At 37.1% G+C, this 16,263-nt stretch overlaps 1 protein-coding gene across 2 annotated transcripts in view; it reads right to left on the reverse strand.

The window, feature by feature from the left end:
• The window catches only part of GRM1 (glutamate metabotropic receptor 1), a 438,538-nt gene that overhangs the window by 30,386 nt on the left and 391,889 nt on the right, over nucleotides 1–16,263 (reverse strand). For both annotated transcript variants that reach the window (XM_002714863.6, XM_051855288.3), the window contains exon 7: nucleotides 6,149–7,079. In XM_002714863.6, coding sequence (XP_002714909.2) covers nucleotides 6,149–7,079 — 931 coding nt within the window. The remainder of the gene's footprint in view (nucleotides 1–6,148; nucleotides 7,080–16,263) is intronic.

The raw sequence follows: 16,263 nt of genomic DNA on the forward strand, positions 1-16,263 counted from the left end.
AGCGCCCTTCCCTAAACAGCCCTTAATTTAATAGGCAGAGAATCCTTCAGGCAACCAATAATTCTAGAAAAGCACTATTTATTTGCAAGGTTTTCTCTCATTTGTCTTCAAATGTTATATTTAATACTCTAAGTCCAGAGACCTGCAAAAATCAGTAGTAAGATTTCTAATTTTGGATTTTAATTATAATTCCTATAAGTTCAATCCTGATTTTGTCTTGTTTTGAGCATTACATAATAGCTAAGTGAGAACTAGTGTCAATCACACCCATCATGTACTTTAGAGTTGATACTTCATTGTCACAGTTGTCAGTTTGAGGCAAATGGCTCCAGTGCAATGGCACAGGACTTGATCAAACTCCCAGCATAAATCACAGGATCTCTTTTATATCTTTACATTTTCTTTTCCCATTGGATCTTTTCTCAGATATTATAAACCTGCTTAAAATTCTCTTCTATCAAACCATCCTTTCCTCCTTCAATCTCCTTCTATACAGTCTAAGCTTCTTACTTCCTTTAATGCCAAACTTCTCAACTTATTACAATATAGCTTCTACTCTGATCTTTCCAGTGAAACTTTTCAAGGCTAACCACAAGTCATTGGTAATTCAGTTTTGGATTCCAAATTCTATCCTATTGAAACACTCTGTTATGGGTTGAATATTTGAGTGCCTGTTGCCCCCAAATTCATGTGCTGAAGCCTTAAATCCCAGTGAGCCTGTGTTTGGAGATGGAGTCTTTAGATAATTAGAGAATAAGATTGTGGTGAGGTCATAGACATAGGACCTCTAGTATGTGATCGGTGTCCTTAGAGGGAAGGCACATGAGCAACCAAGTATGCTCATTCTCTCTCTCCATACAAACAAATAAGACATCATGTGGCCATATAGCAAGAAGGTAGTTATTTGCAACCCAAGATAGAAAATCCTCACCAGAAATTAACTGTGCTTGCAATTGGATCTCAGACTTCCAGCCTCCAGAACTGTGAGGAAATAAATGTCTGTTGAGTAAGCCACCAAGTCTGTGATACTTTTAATGGAAGCCCAAGCAGATGAAAAGGATACCATGTTTCCCTTGGTTTTGGTGAGACTTTATCCTCTTACTGCCCCCATTCTTTCTGATTACTTTTGCCTACTGGCCTCAGACTCTCCATCTTTATCTTATCTCTTAAGTGAAAGTGTTCTCTAATGTTTTCCCTTCTATTTTTTCCTTCTTGATTGTGAAAAGCACTCTGAAAAACTGAGCCTAGTATCAAAAGAGTTTGCCTGGACCCTTCTTTTGAGCTCAGACTTCATTCTCGAAGAAACCTGAGGCTTGTATGCCATTGTCACTCTTTCTTTATTGGGTGGGGGGCGAGATAGAGAGAGAGAGAGAGAGAAGAGAGAGAGAGAGCATTTGTATCTGTAGGTTCACTCCCAAAATCTTTGCAATGGCTCCTCCCTTCCCTTCTTCATCTTTTCCTTTCCTTCTCAATTCTTTTCCCCCTCCTCCTCCAATTCTTCCTCTTCTTCCTCCTCCTCTTTTTACACTCTGTTTCTTTTTCTCCTATTTTTCTCATATTTGGTTATCAAAATAGCCTTTTTTACTTCTCAGAAGGCAACATTATCTAATAAAATTATTCTGTGTGCTACATTCAAGGACAGGCTCTGTCTTAATAATTCTTGGCTATCTTAGGTAGAAATATTTGGATTAGAAAGAAATGTTATATGTGTTTCAAAGGAATAGAAAATTTTAGGTTGCAACTACAGTTTATTAATTAAAAACTTATTTCTGGTTCAAGTGCCAGAGTGCTTGAGTTCAAACACAAATTCCTCCATCTACTATCTGTGTGACCTTGGTCAAATCTTCAGTTCCCTTTCTGGAAAGTTTGCACAATGGTAGGACCATAATTTTATGGTTTCTAAATCACTAAGTCTGAAATGTAGTTCATCAACAGCTTCCCTAACTCTTGTATCTCCCACTTGGTTTATAGTAGTTGTATTTTTTTCAATCACCCAGCCACAAAATATAAATCCCTGTTTTCTTTTTTATTTCTACTCAGTTCTAATGTACCAAGCTTAGAAACCTTTTTCATAAGTATACCCTGGGTTCAGTTTTCATTACATTGCTCTAGCTTATGGATTTTATTTTTTTAAATTTAAAAGTTGAGAATTTATATTTAAGGGGTGGTGCTGTGGCATAGTGGGTAAAGCTGCCACCTGTGGCATCAGTTTGGTCCTGGCTGATCCACTTCCAACCCGGCTCCCTGCAGGTGTGCCTAAGAAAGGAGCAGAAGATGGTCCAAATCCTTGGGCCCCTCACCCACAAAGGAGACACAGAAGAAGTTCCCGGCTCCTGGATTTGGCTCATCCAAGCTCTGGCCATTGAGGCTATTTAGGGATTGAACCAGTAGATGAAGATTTCCCTCTGTCTCTGCATCTCTCTTTGTAACTCTGACATTCACATAAATAGATAGCTCTAAAAAGAAAAAGACAAATTTAAATTCTTTTAACTACTCTTGCCAGACTTGAGTATTTCACCATTCAAATACATTAAAACAACAGCTAAAGAAATTAGAGGTGTCAGAAGCAATTATACCGCAGTTGATTTTCCAGGATAGGGTTATGTCTAAAAGGACTTCTAACTATAAATAGCTCAATTAAGTCAAGCACCCAATTTATTGTTTAAATTCCTCCTAACTAATATGTAAGACAACATAAAGCAAGTGCCGAAACAATTGGTTGTGTCAGATTTTTGGTTATGGATGAAACAAAAACTTGAAGCAAACTTTGCAAAAATAGGCATGCAATATCACTCCTCCGTTGTATCTTGGAAGCAGCCTATCACGAAAATGTTGTCAGACTTGTAACTCCTCAGAACAATATTCCAACGGATAGATCAGTTGGAAGCTCTTCATTACAGCATCTGTTCTGTGTTTATAGCTGCACATGCAGCCTGCTGAACACGCTCAGTGCACCATAAACGTAAGAACTGCACATCCAGAATGATAATAAATTCATTGGGCGATGTGTTCTCTGGAGTTTTCAGTTCCTTGCTTTAGCTGGCAAACTCTGTTATTTCTTAATGCTGTATAAAATATTAGATTGTTTGTGATTTTCACAAATTTGGAGATAAACCAGGAAAACAAAATGGCAACAAAAAAGGTAAAAACATAGGCATTGAGCTTATTATTATATTCTAAATGTATAGTTTTATAGACAGTGACACAAAAGTAACAGCAGAATGAATGAGAAAAATGATTAAACAATTGAATAGATTATCTAGAAATTTAACCCCAAATATCCTCTGTGGGTCAACTCAATTGCCTAGTGCACATTGAAGAAGCTCCATATTTTAGTAAGAAAGCTTCATGCTATAATTATTAACTAGAAATATATTATGATAATCTGATAATCTTGATATATTACAGCTAAATAATTCAAACAATTTACTAGTGAATCCAACATTTCTAGACAACCAAAAATATTAATTTGATCCAAGATGATTTTCTCTCAAAAACAATATCTCAGATTAAGTTAATTCATAAATTCATAACAGTGAAAGGAATTCTCAGAGTAAAAGGAAAGCCATCAAGGCATGGGAATGTACAATAATGCCTTGCTTTTGGAGAAGTGCTAAGCAAGTGCTAGCAAAACACAAGGTAATTCTGAATTGCCCCAGCAGTGAGCACTGAATACATTCTTTAGTCATGGTTCCCTTGGATAGGTGTCCCTATCCATCTATACATAGAATCACAGAGAGAGATTCTAAAATAGCATATTCCTGGGCACCAACACAAGATATCTTGATCCTATAGTTTGCCTCTTTTCATTAAATGGTTAGAAGAACAGCTTTCACAAATGACTCATGACTGAAAATCACATGGAAGTTTCTGAAGAACTAAAATAAATGCAGAAAAGTTAGAAATACAGAGCTGGATTGGGGGATTGTGGAATGGAACACTCAGAAAACCAAATGTGATACTGTAAAGGGAATGTCTTCAGTCCCACAAACATCCCAGTTTAAAGAGTGTCTTCTTTCTTTTCATTTTGTTTCCTCTCATTCCATCCCCATAATGAAAATTGTTATGATGCCATTTGACATCTGGACTCTGTGGATAACTGTCTGTTTTATTTCCCTTCTCATTTGATGGCACTGTTGTTTTGCTTTAACGCTTGCTGGTAACTCCACAACAGGAAGTATTACTGAGGGTATAGTGGCTAGCATGAAAAATCAGGGTAAGGGAAAAAATATGACTAAGCAATTTGTATGATTAACATGATATGAAGATTTTCAGTTATGCAGCAAGAGGTAGGCAACAATTATTGTCTTTAACCCTAACACTGACAAAACTTAGCATATCTTTACTTGAAATAATAGTAAATTTATCAATTTCAAAGATACATTTTCCCAAAGATTTTCTCATTCATCCTCAAATTTAATTCCTGTAAAAGCTGCCTGTATTTCTGCTTGACAAATAAGGATATAAAACTTCGAATTTGAAAACATTAAGATTTTTTGACACAGATAGGATATGAAATGTCATACCAGTTAAGACCAAGGCAAATAATGGCTAAGCAGAATTCATTTAAAAGTCACAAAAATTCAAAAGAGCTTAGTTTCCACAACCTACAAAATGAGGAAAAATAACATTCATTCCTCTTTTCTTTGCTGATGGGTTCAGATGGATGGAATAGCTATAAATTGACATATATATTCTAATTATTATTATTAAAAGCATTCACTTTCAAAGGACTATTTCCAAGAGTAAAATTCAAAATTCTAGTGTGAAAAGTTGTTTAATTTTGGTAATTCTATTACCTTCAAAATTCAAGCATCCATGTCATTTTAAAAATTGTACATGTTACATGAAATTTGTTTTCATGGGTCCCTGAAAGAGATTACATATGCAGACTTTAGCACATGTTTCTTCTCAAAACAGAATCAGGGAAAATATTGGAGTGTTTATTATCCAATCTACTCAGAATAATTCCCAGAATAGAAATCATCTGGACCTTGATGCTCACAATGACTTTCAAGTTTGGGGGCTCATCTCCTTTATTTGGTTTCTTATTTCTTTGAATGATTTGTTACTAGGAAACCACTGTGATCATGACCCTGAGTAATAATAGCCTAATTCTGGGTGGTGTCATGGTGTATCAGGTTAACCCACCACCTGACTGCCAGTGTGTATCCTGGCTGCTCCACTTCCAATCCAGCTCCCTGCTAATGGCCTGGGAAAGCAGTGAAAGACATCCCAAGTTTTGGGGCCTCTGCCATCTACATGGGAGACCTGGAAGAAGCTCCTGGCTTCAGCCTAGCCAAGTACCATCCATTGCTCATTGCAGCCATCTGTGGAGTGAACCAGCACATGGCAGAGTCTCTCTCTCTCTCTCTCTCTCTCTCTCTCTCAACCCCCCTCCTTCCCTTTCTTCCTCTCTGCCTCCCTCTCTTCCTCCCTCTCTACCTCCCTCTCTTCCTCCCTCCCTCCCTCTGTGTGTGTATAACTGTGACTTTCAAATAAATAAATATATCTTTAAAAATATCCTAATTCAGGTGTAGCATGGTGTAACATCTTTTACAATACATATTTAAGTTCCAAAATTAGAGCAGTGGTGCCTTATTTCAAGACATACTTGGTACTTGGCTGTATGAACATTTTGAAATGAGAATTTGCCCAAGTGCTTAGTTTCCTTCTCCTCCACATCAAATTAGTAATGGTGGAATAACAGAATGATAAAAAATAAATGGTAAGCCACCTCCAACCATGGCATAATCTAGAACCAGAACTTGTGCTTGTATCTCTGACTAGAACCTAGTAGGATGCGGAAGCTCATGGAGGGGCACCCTTATGAAAGGAAAAATCCCTGGAAGAACTGAAGATGGAGCTTCTAGCAGGAATGAGATGTGTTCAGCTGGCTGCTGCTTCATGCTCCTTCCTCTCAAAGGAATGAAAGCAAAGTGTTCTTTAGTTCTACACTCACTGCAAAAGAAGGTTAGAAAAGCTTAAGAAAGTAGGGGAAAAAGTCGTTGGAGTAATAGAGGAAAACCATTTTGAAATGGGGAAGGAAATGGGAGGGAGGGAGAGAAAGAATGTGAGGAGGGGCAAGGGAAGGGGTAAAGGAAGGAGAAGGGAAGGAAGAGAGACAAACCCAGCTCAGACAACTCACTTGGCATTCCCTGCCCCTGGCTTCTTTCTCCGGAAAATGTTGAGGAAAGTGTTGGAGCGGCAGGGCAGCTTGCCATCGCCAACGTGCATGCGGACTACATCCGAGGTGGTGAAGGCACTGCGGACATTCCTCTCAGGCTTAGCAATAATGATGTACATCTTTGGAGTGAACATGCACCCCAGGGCCACCGTTACACTTAGGCTCACTGCAAAGCAGGTGGTGATGATCTTGTAGTTGCTCCCAAAGTAAATGGGCACGAAAGCAAGCCAGATGATGCAGGTGGTGTACATGGTGAAGGCGATATATTTGGCCTCATTGAAGTTGGCAGGTACGTTGCGAGTCTTGAAGGCATAGTAGGTACAGCTCATGATGAGGAGTCCATTGTAGCCCAAAGGGGCCACCACACCCAGGTTGCTGGTATTGCAAATAAGGTAGACTTCTTTGATGCTTGGGTAGGACAGAATGGGCATGGGGGGCTCCATGATGATCAGGGTTACCACAAGGGTTAGCTGCACACTAATCAGAATTGAGGCAATGATCACCTGGGCCCAGGCACTCATAAACCTAGGCTTCCGTGTACAGATCTTCTTCTTGCTGCCAGCCAGAATGCGTGCAATGCGATTGGTTTTGGTCACCAAGGCAGAGTAGCACATGGCAGAGGAGAGGCCAACCAGGAGGCGCTGGAGGTAGCAGGATGTGGTAGTAGGTTTAGCAATGAGAGTGAAAGGGCATACGTAGCCTAGGAAGATGCCAGCCAGGATGATGTAGCAGAGCTCCCGACTGGAAGATTTGACCACAGGAGTGTCTCGGTATAGCACAAAGATGAGAGTAACAAACAGGGTAACCAAGATGCCCAGGCAAGAAAAGGCGATGGCTATGATTGATTCTATGTTGCTCCATTCAAGATAGCGGACAGGAATGGGCTCACAGCCTGTGATAAGAAAGAAAGTCATTGAAACACGAATTCAAGATTTCTGTTGAGTAATAATGATCACACTGGGGCTGGCATTGTGGTGCCGTAGGTTAAGCTGCCACCTGCCAACACAAGCATCACATTTGAGCACTGGTTCAAGTACTGGCTGCTCCACTTCTGCTCCAGCTCCCTGCTGGTGTACCTGGGAAAGCATTGGAAGATGGCTCAATTTCTTGGGCCCCTGTCACTCGTATGAGAGATCCAGATGGAATTCCTGGCTCCTGATTTCAGCCTGACCAAGCACTGACTGTTGCAGCCTTTTGGAGAGTGAATCAATCTCTTTCTTTCTCTCTCTCTCTCTTTTTATCTCTCTCTCTCTCTCTCTCTTTCTATTTCTCCCTCTCTCTGGATAACTCTGCCTTTCAGAAAAATACATAAATCTTTTAAAAAGATGACTATGTTTATGTCCTTCATGATTTGTTAGTTTCTGCATCTTGAAAATGCCTCACTGTTATGTAAGTAAAGATATACCATTATCTACCCTGGACAATCATGTCTTCAGATGTAACATCATTATAAGTCTAATATGACACAAACCTATAAAATTATCTTTTGTTTCAACACCAACATCATAGATAGTTACTATTCCATGGAACTCAGTTTTACATTTTTCAGAAAAAGTGAAAAAAAAAAACTGTTTCTAATGACAGTTGAGTGGTAATAATCTAGTAGAAAAAGTAAGAAATAAGCTAACAAACATTTCTTTTTTTTTTTTTTTTTTATGCAGCCATCATCCATTCCATAGGCAAATTCAGGTCATAAAATGTTTGTTCTTGTTATTATTGGCCATTCATGTGTTTTAAGCAAAAATTTAATTTTCATTATTTAGAGGAATCTACATTCTCTTGTTTACCACATAATTCAATGTTAATCATTTAAAATCTTTTTTGTTGTAGATGATCTGGGATGATCTGAGTCTAGCATCTGAATATTTCATACAAACATACAAAGAAAGAATGAAATCTCCCCTTATGTATCTCTTGAAAAGAGAGGCTAGCATTTGTTCTTGAATGCCTATCTCTTACCTCTAGATGGAGAATAAAATCTGTTTTGCATTTCAGAATAAGAGAAAAAATTGTTAGCCTCTGGAGACAACCAATTCACAAAGTTTCGTTTTTGGTCTGGGGATATATTTCCTAAGTTGTGAAAGCAAAAACATTTTTATAAATTTAGGAAAAGATTTATTGTTCTGTAGCCATGGCAGCAAGGAAACATGAGAATCTGTTTTGAGCCTATTCAGTTAATTAGCACCAACCTGCCTCAGTGCACATATTTTGCATGACAACCAATTCAGTCTTCACTTCTAACAAACCAGAAGGTTCTGACAAACTATTTCATTACATCAGTTCCAGACAATCACCAACAGTTTCACGTGAGTAGTCACATTTTTTTAAGATTTATTTATTTGAAAGGCAGAGTTAGAGAGTGAGTGGGAGAAACAGACAGAGAGGTGAAAAGAGAGAGACCGATCTTCCATCTTCTGGTTCGCTCCTAAAATGGTCACAACAGCCAGTGCTGGGCCATGTTGAAGCCAGGATCCAGGAGCTTCATCCAGGTCTCCTATGTGGGTGGCAGGTACACAAGCCCTTAGGCCATCTTCCAATGCTTTCCCAAGCACATTAACAGAGATCTGGATCAGAAGAGGAAAAGCAGGACTTGAACTGGTGCCCATATGGAATGCTGGTGTCAAAGGCAGTAGCTTAACCTGCTAAACCATGATGCCAGCCCCCAGTAATCACATTTCTACACATGGTGTCAACCAGTTCATGCTCTGAAAGTTTATCAATCCAGAAACTTCACTCTTTCCAAAACCCATTCAAGTTGAGTACTCTGGCCTAAGAAAATTTATCTGACTTGCACACCAATCACTTACTATATTAAGCAATAAATGCAACTATTTGGATTTCTTTTGCATTGAGGTAGTTATCCCTTTGTATCCATGGAAGATCGGTTCACAAGCACACACTCTTGGACTGACATTAATAGCCTCTTTCTTATGTTTCAGGACCTGTTTGCATCTAAGTCTTAACACCTTAATAAAATAATTTTTGCTTCTTAGGTAAAGTTACTCTTTAATCTTAATTTTTTTTGTTTCCCTGATATTGATAGATGACATATATAGATAGACAAATAGAAAGAGATAGAAATTATAGATAGATGATTGATTAATTGATTGATTGATTGACTTGGGAGAACAATGGCCGTTATGGAGAATCATGATATGATAAAATCAATAAATTAAAATACTTAAGAGTAGGAGAAAGCACAAAATAGCCAGTAGTCAACTCCTTTAGGAGGCATGCTGAGACTGCAAAAAAACATTTCAAACTCAAATGGAGTTTTCTCAAGTCTTTCACAACCTTCTGAAAGCTGCCATCTTTTCATTTCCTGTGCAATTTTATGTTATATTACCTATGAGTTGCTATGTTCTCAGAGTTTTGACCAGGAACTAATATCATACTATAAACTTTCTAAAACATAAATCATTTCTATAAAGCTGGAATTAACTCTGGCCTAGAGTGAAATTAAGAGCTCTAATTAATGATTTTCCTGAATTTCAGAGATATAGGGCAAAATATTTGCTATGTAATTCTGGATTTTTTTAGATATTAATGTATGTTTTACAAATAATTAATTAACTATTAGTTTCTCATGAAGGAGAATATTAAAAAAGCAGCACAGTAGAAAAGAGAAGATTTAAATAACCCAGCAGAATAAATTTAAAACATAAAAATAGAAAAGCATTACATAAGACACTTTCAGAACTTCTTCTTTATTAAATATTCAAACTTGTAAACTAAAGATGAAATATAAACTTTAAAAAACTTTTAAATAGTTCTGAAGTTTTCCCTACAACAAACAAGAGGACCATACCCCTTCTGTAAATAACCTTAATCCTCCTGAATTAGTGAAATTAAAAAAAAACACTGAAATGTAAAATTATCAATTTATAAAAATATCTAATATGTGGCTAGACATGAACTTACAATGTAACTAAGCCAGAAAATAATGCCATTATTGATGTTTAAATGATCAAACGAAAATAGCCTCATTTCTCTATGATTTGGAATCCTCTAGATAAGAGAACTTATAGATACTGTAATCAGAAATTTCATTTGAAGAACATTGACTAAAACTCAGGACTACTACTCCAAATCTATTGACTTGTTTCACTCCAGGAGACTTGATATCCATGAATTTGCTGTTCTTCCTCCAACCTTCCAAAGGAAATAATATCTCTTATGGAAAGAGTGGCTTTATGTCTACCAATATCGTCTTATTAATAGAATATCATATACCTTGTTTTAATAAATCCAGTAAAATAGTGGAAGCAATCCTATGTACCAAGCTATACCTGAGGCTTCAACTGCTATTGAAGTTGTTCTTTATTCTCTGTGATAAAATTGAATTGGTAAGATACTTCCAGACATGATACATTATGGTTACCACACATGACCCAATTTATGTGCTCTATAAATGAAAATATCTAAATTATTTATTGTTTTTCAAGAAATTATCCAAGGAACAGCTGTTGTACTAGAATCCCTGTTAACAAAAGACTCCATAGAAATAGGAAAATGAGACAAATGGATTGGAACAGAACAGATAAATATGCAGATCATCATAGTTATCTAGATTATCATGAATCTTGCTTTTTGTATACATATCTAAAGATATTCCATTAACAACATGGCATTAACATGAATTAACAACATGGCACCTATTGAAGAACCTTTGCTTATTGTGGTAGTCAGCTCCTAAGATGATCCTTAATGATCTCAACTTCTTAGTATTTTATTTATCTTTGTGTAATATCCAAAGTTGTAAACTAAATATAAACAAAATTTTAAATCTTAAAAAAAATTATGTAGTTCTGGGTTGACTCAACAATAACAAAATATTATGTGCTTTTTTTCTATAAATGGGCTTAGACCACCTATAATTGCTTTTAGCACTGAATATAACAAAGTTACTCAGAGTAAGAGAGGTACTACAGAATTTAAAGATACTATAAAAAAATTCTTTAAAAATACAAGACAAATAGTTTAGAAAGCCCATGCTAAACAGTTGCTCTAAAAGCTCTTATCCAAGGGTCTCCAAAAACTACTAAAAATAATTTATTAAATATAAAAAATTCCTAGATAAATTCAAGAATTCACTTATTAATATGCAAAAACAAGGCATAAAATATTCTGAAAAAAATTTCCAGGATTATTGTGTTATAAGATCCACAGAAATAACAATGGCAAAACAGAAATGACTGCCTGGTAGCATTAGATAAAATATCCAATGGACAATGAGAAAAATCCACATAAAAAAATGAAGCAACTCATCTAGGAAGGATTAATTAGCTGCACAACTAAACTGTAAAGAAAAATGAGCCAGGTGGCAATGAGCTGGCTGGTTCATGCCTCATTTATTATTTGATTAACCTGGAAAAATTGTGAACGTGGGCTATTGACTGTTAAAATTACACAAGTACCCTTTGAATAGCTCCAAATAGTTATCCCTTTGTGATTTATGAATATGTACTAATTCAAATAGTATGTTTATTTTATGTCTTGATTTCTTTTTATTATTATTTATTTGAAAGGCAAAAAGAGAAAAAGACATAGAACAGAGGAATCTCCCATCTGCTGGCTCCCTCCCATACGCCCATATTTGGGGCAGTCTGAAGCCAGGACCTAGGAGCTCAATCCAGGTTTCCCATAGGTGTGGCAGAGACTTAACTACTTTGTCATCATCTGCTGCTTCCCATGTATACATTAGCAGAAGCTTGAAAGGAGAGTGGATCTGGGATTTGAACTCAGGCAGTCTCACCTGGGATAAAGCTGTCCACATGGCAGTTTAAGCCCTGTGCCAAACAACACACCTAGTTCCTCAATGGCTTGAAATATTCTTTTACTGAAAAGACATAACAGCTAAAATAAAATTAAATTTTGTCTAGCTAGAACATTACAACTTATGAATTCAGTGATATGGGGACTTATCCATTGAAACACTTCTTTATGAATTTAACTCTGCAACATTGTCTTCATCATTCTCAATCCTCTGGGAAAAAAAAAGAAACAAAACCTTAATACTACTAAAGACTTGTGATTTTAAACTGAAGTTCTCCTGAAAGCCTCCAGAAACAGAAGACTTTTGAGAATTGATTGCTAATCCAAGGATTTCAATAGCAAGCTGATGACCAAGCAGTGGTCTTCTGGGCAAGGTTTACACAAGAAAATTTTTGAATATAGCATACCCCCCCTTGTATACTCTAGCGTATCAATAATATTTTTCTTTACTGATTAAAAGTTGTACAAATAAGGGTAAGTGTCTGGCCTAGTGGTTCAGCTACCAATTAGAATGTTTACATCCCATATCAGAGTATCTGGACTTGAGTCCTGGCTGTACTCCCAGGTTCAGCTTCCTGCTACTGTTCACCATGGAGGTGATGGCTCATGTAATTAGGGTAGTTCACCCACCTGGGAGACCTAGATTGATTCCTGTCTCCTCGATGAGACCTGCCAACTTCTGAGTATGGAGAAGAATTGAAGAATGAAAAAGCAGTTGGTAGCTTTTTTTACTGTCTTCCTGCCTCTTCAATAAAATTAACTAACTATATTTAAAAATAATAAAGTTACAGAAAATTGAGTTCATCTTGACTGTTTCCCTTAGTAGTAATAGCTTTTTGTTTAAGCCCAGATTTTACTATAGATGAAATTCATTTTAATTCAGTAATTTAGTTACATCGAGCTGTTGTTGGTTCAGATAATTTGAAAAATAGCATAGGGGCCGACACTGCGGCACAGTAGGTTAATCCTCTGCCTGCGGCGCCAGCATCCCATATGGCCGCCAGTTCTAGTCCTGGCAGCTCCTCTTCCCATCCAGCTCTCTGCTATGGCCTGGGAAAGCAGTAGAAGATGGCCCAAGTCCTTGGGCCCCTGCACCTGCATGGGAGACCAGGAAGAAGTACTGGCTCCTGGCTTTGGATTGGCGTAGCTCCAGCCGCTGTGGCCATTTGGGGAGTGAACCAGTGGAAGGAAGACCTATCTCTGTGTGTCTCTCTCTCATTGTCTGTAACTCTCTCTCTCAAATAAATAAAATCTTTAAAAAAAAAGAAAAATAGCATAAAGCATGTTTTCTAACTGTTACAATATGCTTTGTTTATGAAGACATTTCATAATTTCTGAGGCTTGAAATGATTCAGAAGATTTGCAGAACATACATATATAACGCTGTCATTTAAAGGTAAAGGCAAAATATAGTGAGAAAAAGACACTGCATGTTACCACCAAGTGATCAAGAAATAGCCAGGTGTAGACTCTAGGGTTTTTATTCATACAGAGATATGCTTCATTTGCAGAATGAACTACCAACATCTGTATGATGAATACTCGCTTTGAGACAGCTCAAGGCAGAAATTTCCAGTGTTGTCTCTTTATCACCCTCAAGTCATACAGCCGAGTCAGGCTTTCAAATAGGTTACACTAAGTGAAATTCATCAGTAAGAAAACTGGAGTTAGTTGTCACCAGTGATGTTCAAATTTTAAACTGTGTATCATAAATTCCAGTTCTCATAACATTGCCAAAATCAAAGACACATACTGATACATCTCCATAGATAATCTTGAATGGTCCAAGCCTAGCTGTAAAATATCTATCCTACACAGTATACTACACAAAATGGAGAAAAACATCCTTATGCTACAAGGAAATATAATCATTCTTGTGTTACAACAGTATCAGCTTGTCACAATAACACCTGAAACATACTTTTAACTCTCTTTGATTGCTTTATCTCTTGGGAAGGTACTAGATTCTTATGTGGAAACTAGGCTCTTCAATACCAACCCCAAACCACCCACAAAAAAATCACTTGGAGATTGAGACTGACAATTTACATTTTTATTAACTTCTTGGAAATCTTTTTCTTCTTTTTCTTCCCTGTTTTAACTTTTTACACATCCTAAATTTGAGAGGCAGTAGCTTTGTTATCTGGGTGATGTTGGCTATAATGTCCTTATTGTCTATATTTTTAATATAGTGAGTTTGGGTCTGGTGTTAGGGTTTAAAGAGAGGAGTTAACCAACCTACAAGAGTAGAGGGCATGAGAGTGACCTTCAACTACTGATGTGTGGTGTCCTGAGCCTATCTGATCACTAACATTCAAAAGGAGAAGACTTTATGAGAATTGGTTAATCCTCCACCTGCGGCACCAGCAGCCCATATGGGCGCTGGGTTCTAGTCCCGGTTGCTCCTCTTCCAGTCCATCTCTCTTCTGTGGCCTGGGAAGGCAGCAGAGGATGGCCCAAAGTGTTTAGGCCCCTGCACCTGTATGGAAGACCAGGAAGAAGTACCTGGATCCTGGCTTCAGATTGGCGCAGTGCCGGCCGTAAAGGCCATTTGGGAAATGAACCACTGGAAGGAAGAACTTTCTCTCTGTCTCTCTCTCTCTCTCAATGTCGATAACTCTACCTGTCAAATAAAGAGAGAGAGAGAGAGAGAGAGAGAGAGATGATTGAACATATTAAATCTGAGCCTCCTCCTCAGAATCAGCCCCTAAGGCATTCGGATCTGGCTGAAGAGCCCATGAGAGTATTTTGGGCATAGAAAGCCAATACACTCTGGCAAAAAAAAAAAAAAAAAAAAAATCTAAATGAAAGATCTCCATGAGTGAGATCCCAGTAGAAAGAACAGGTCATCAAAGAAGGAGGTACCTTTCTCTGAAGGGAGGAGAGAACTTCCACTTTGACCATGGCCTTGTCTAAATATGATCAGAGTCGGTGAACTCAAAAGGCTTCCATAGCCTTGGCAACTCATGACAAGAGCCTAGGGTGATTACTGATGCCATAAACAAGAGTGTCAATTTGTTAAGTCAACAACAGGAGTCACTGTGCACTTGCTCCTCATGTAGGATCTCTGTCCTTAGTGTGGTGTCCATTGTGATTTAATGCTATAACTAGTACTCAAACAGTATTTCTCACTTTGTGTTTCTATGTGGGTGCAAACTGTTGAAATCTTTACTTAATATAGACTAAACTGATCTTCTGTATATAAAGATAATTGAAAATGAATCTTGATATGAATGGAAGGGGAGAGGGAGCAGGAAAGGGGAGGGTTGTGGGTGGGAGGGACGTTATAGGGGGGAAGCCATTGTAATCCATAAGCTGTACTTTGGAAATTTATATTTATTAAATAAAAGTTAAAAAATAAAAAAAATCTGAGCCTCCTGGAAACTTGAGGACTTGGCAGGTCTCCATAGTTGGATTTATCCTTGAGAATCAGGGCCATCAGACATGTCAGTTTTCTTCAGGCAGACTACAAAATACTCAGCAAAACTGAAAAAAGTTAAAATAATTCTGATCTGAGGATCAAGAATCAATGGTAATTTTTGAACCAAATATTGTGAGTGCTTCTGAGTTCCAAATATATTCGAGGAGGCTAAAATCTATTATCAAACTTCTTTCCAATTGGATAAAGTAAAATTTAACATGAATTAAGAAACAGAGAAAGGTAGCAATTATTTCCCTCTAAATGTGTTGAGTAAATCATAATATTTAAAAATACTACTCTATGGCTGTGTAAGACAGCGTGTAAATGTTTTTGTTAATATTTTAACATTAATATCAATTACATACATGGTGAACTTCTATTTATAATTCAATTCCATCTCAATTGTCTCTTCCTCTGTGAAGGCTTTTCTTTTCTAACGAAAAATAATTTTTTTTCTCTGTTAATATGACATATTGCACATCCCATTGTATCAGTAAAACTTATACCATGGTTTGTCATTCACATGTCTAGATTCACAAGAAGCTCCTCCCTCATTATATAGACCTTGCTTTATTCACCTGTATACCCAGTTACTCAAAAATATTTTGGCAAAAAAAAAGGATGCTAGTTTAGTATAGAGTTACATAAATTAGCAATTAGCAGTGTATGAGATAACAGCAACTGTTGGAATAATGAAAAATAATTAAAATTCCTAATTTCTATAACCTGATGTTTTATGTTTTTTAATGTTAAATTTAATGTAGCCTGTCTTTTTGAGGAAGTTTTTTCAGATTACATGTAATTGTTCCATGAATTGTGAAATTCTACAAATTACATGGCAGGAGAGTTTCCTATTTATTTATCGTAAGAAGCAAAGTAT

Source organism: Oryctolagus cuniculus, chromosome 5, assembly GCF_051225735.1.
Source record: "Oryctolagus cuniculus isolate XC-2025 breed Fujian yellow rabbit chromosome 5, ASM5122573v1, whole genome shotgun sequence".
In the NCBI taxonomy this organism is placed as follows: domain Eukaryota; kingdom Metazoa; phylum Chordata; class Mammalia; order Lagomorpha; family Leporidae; genus Oryctolagus; species Oryctolagus cuniculus.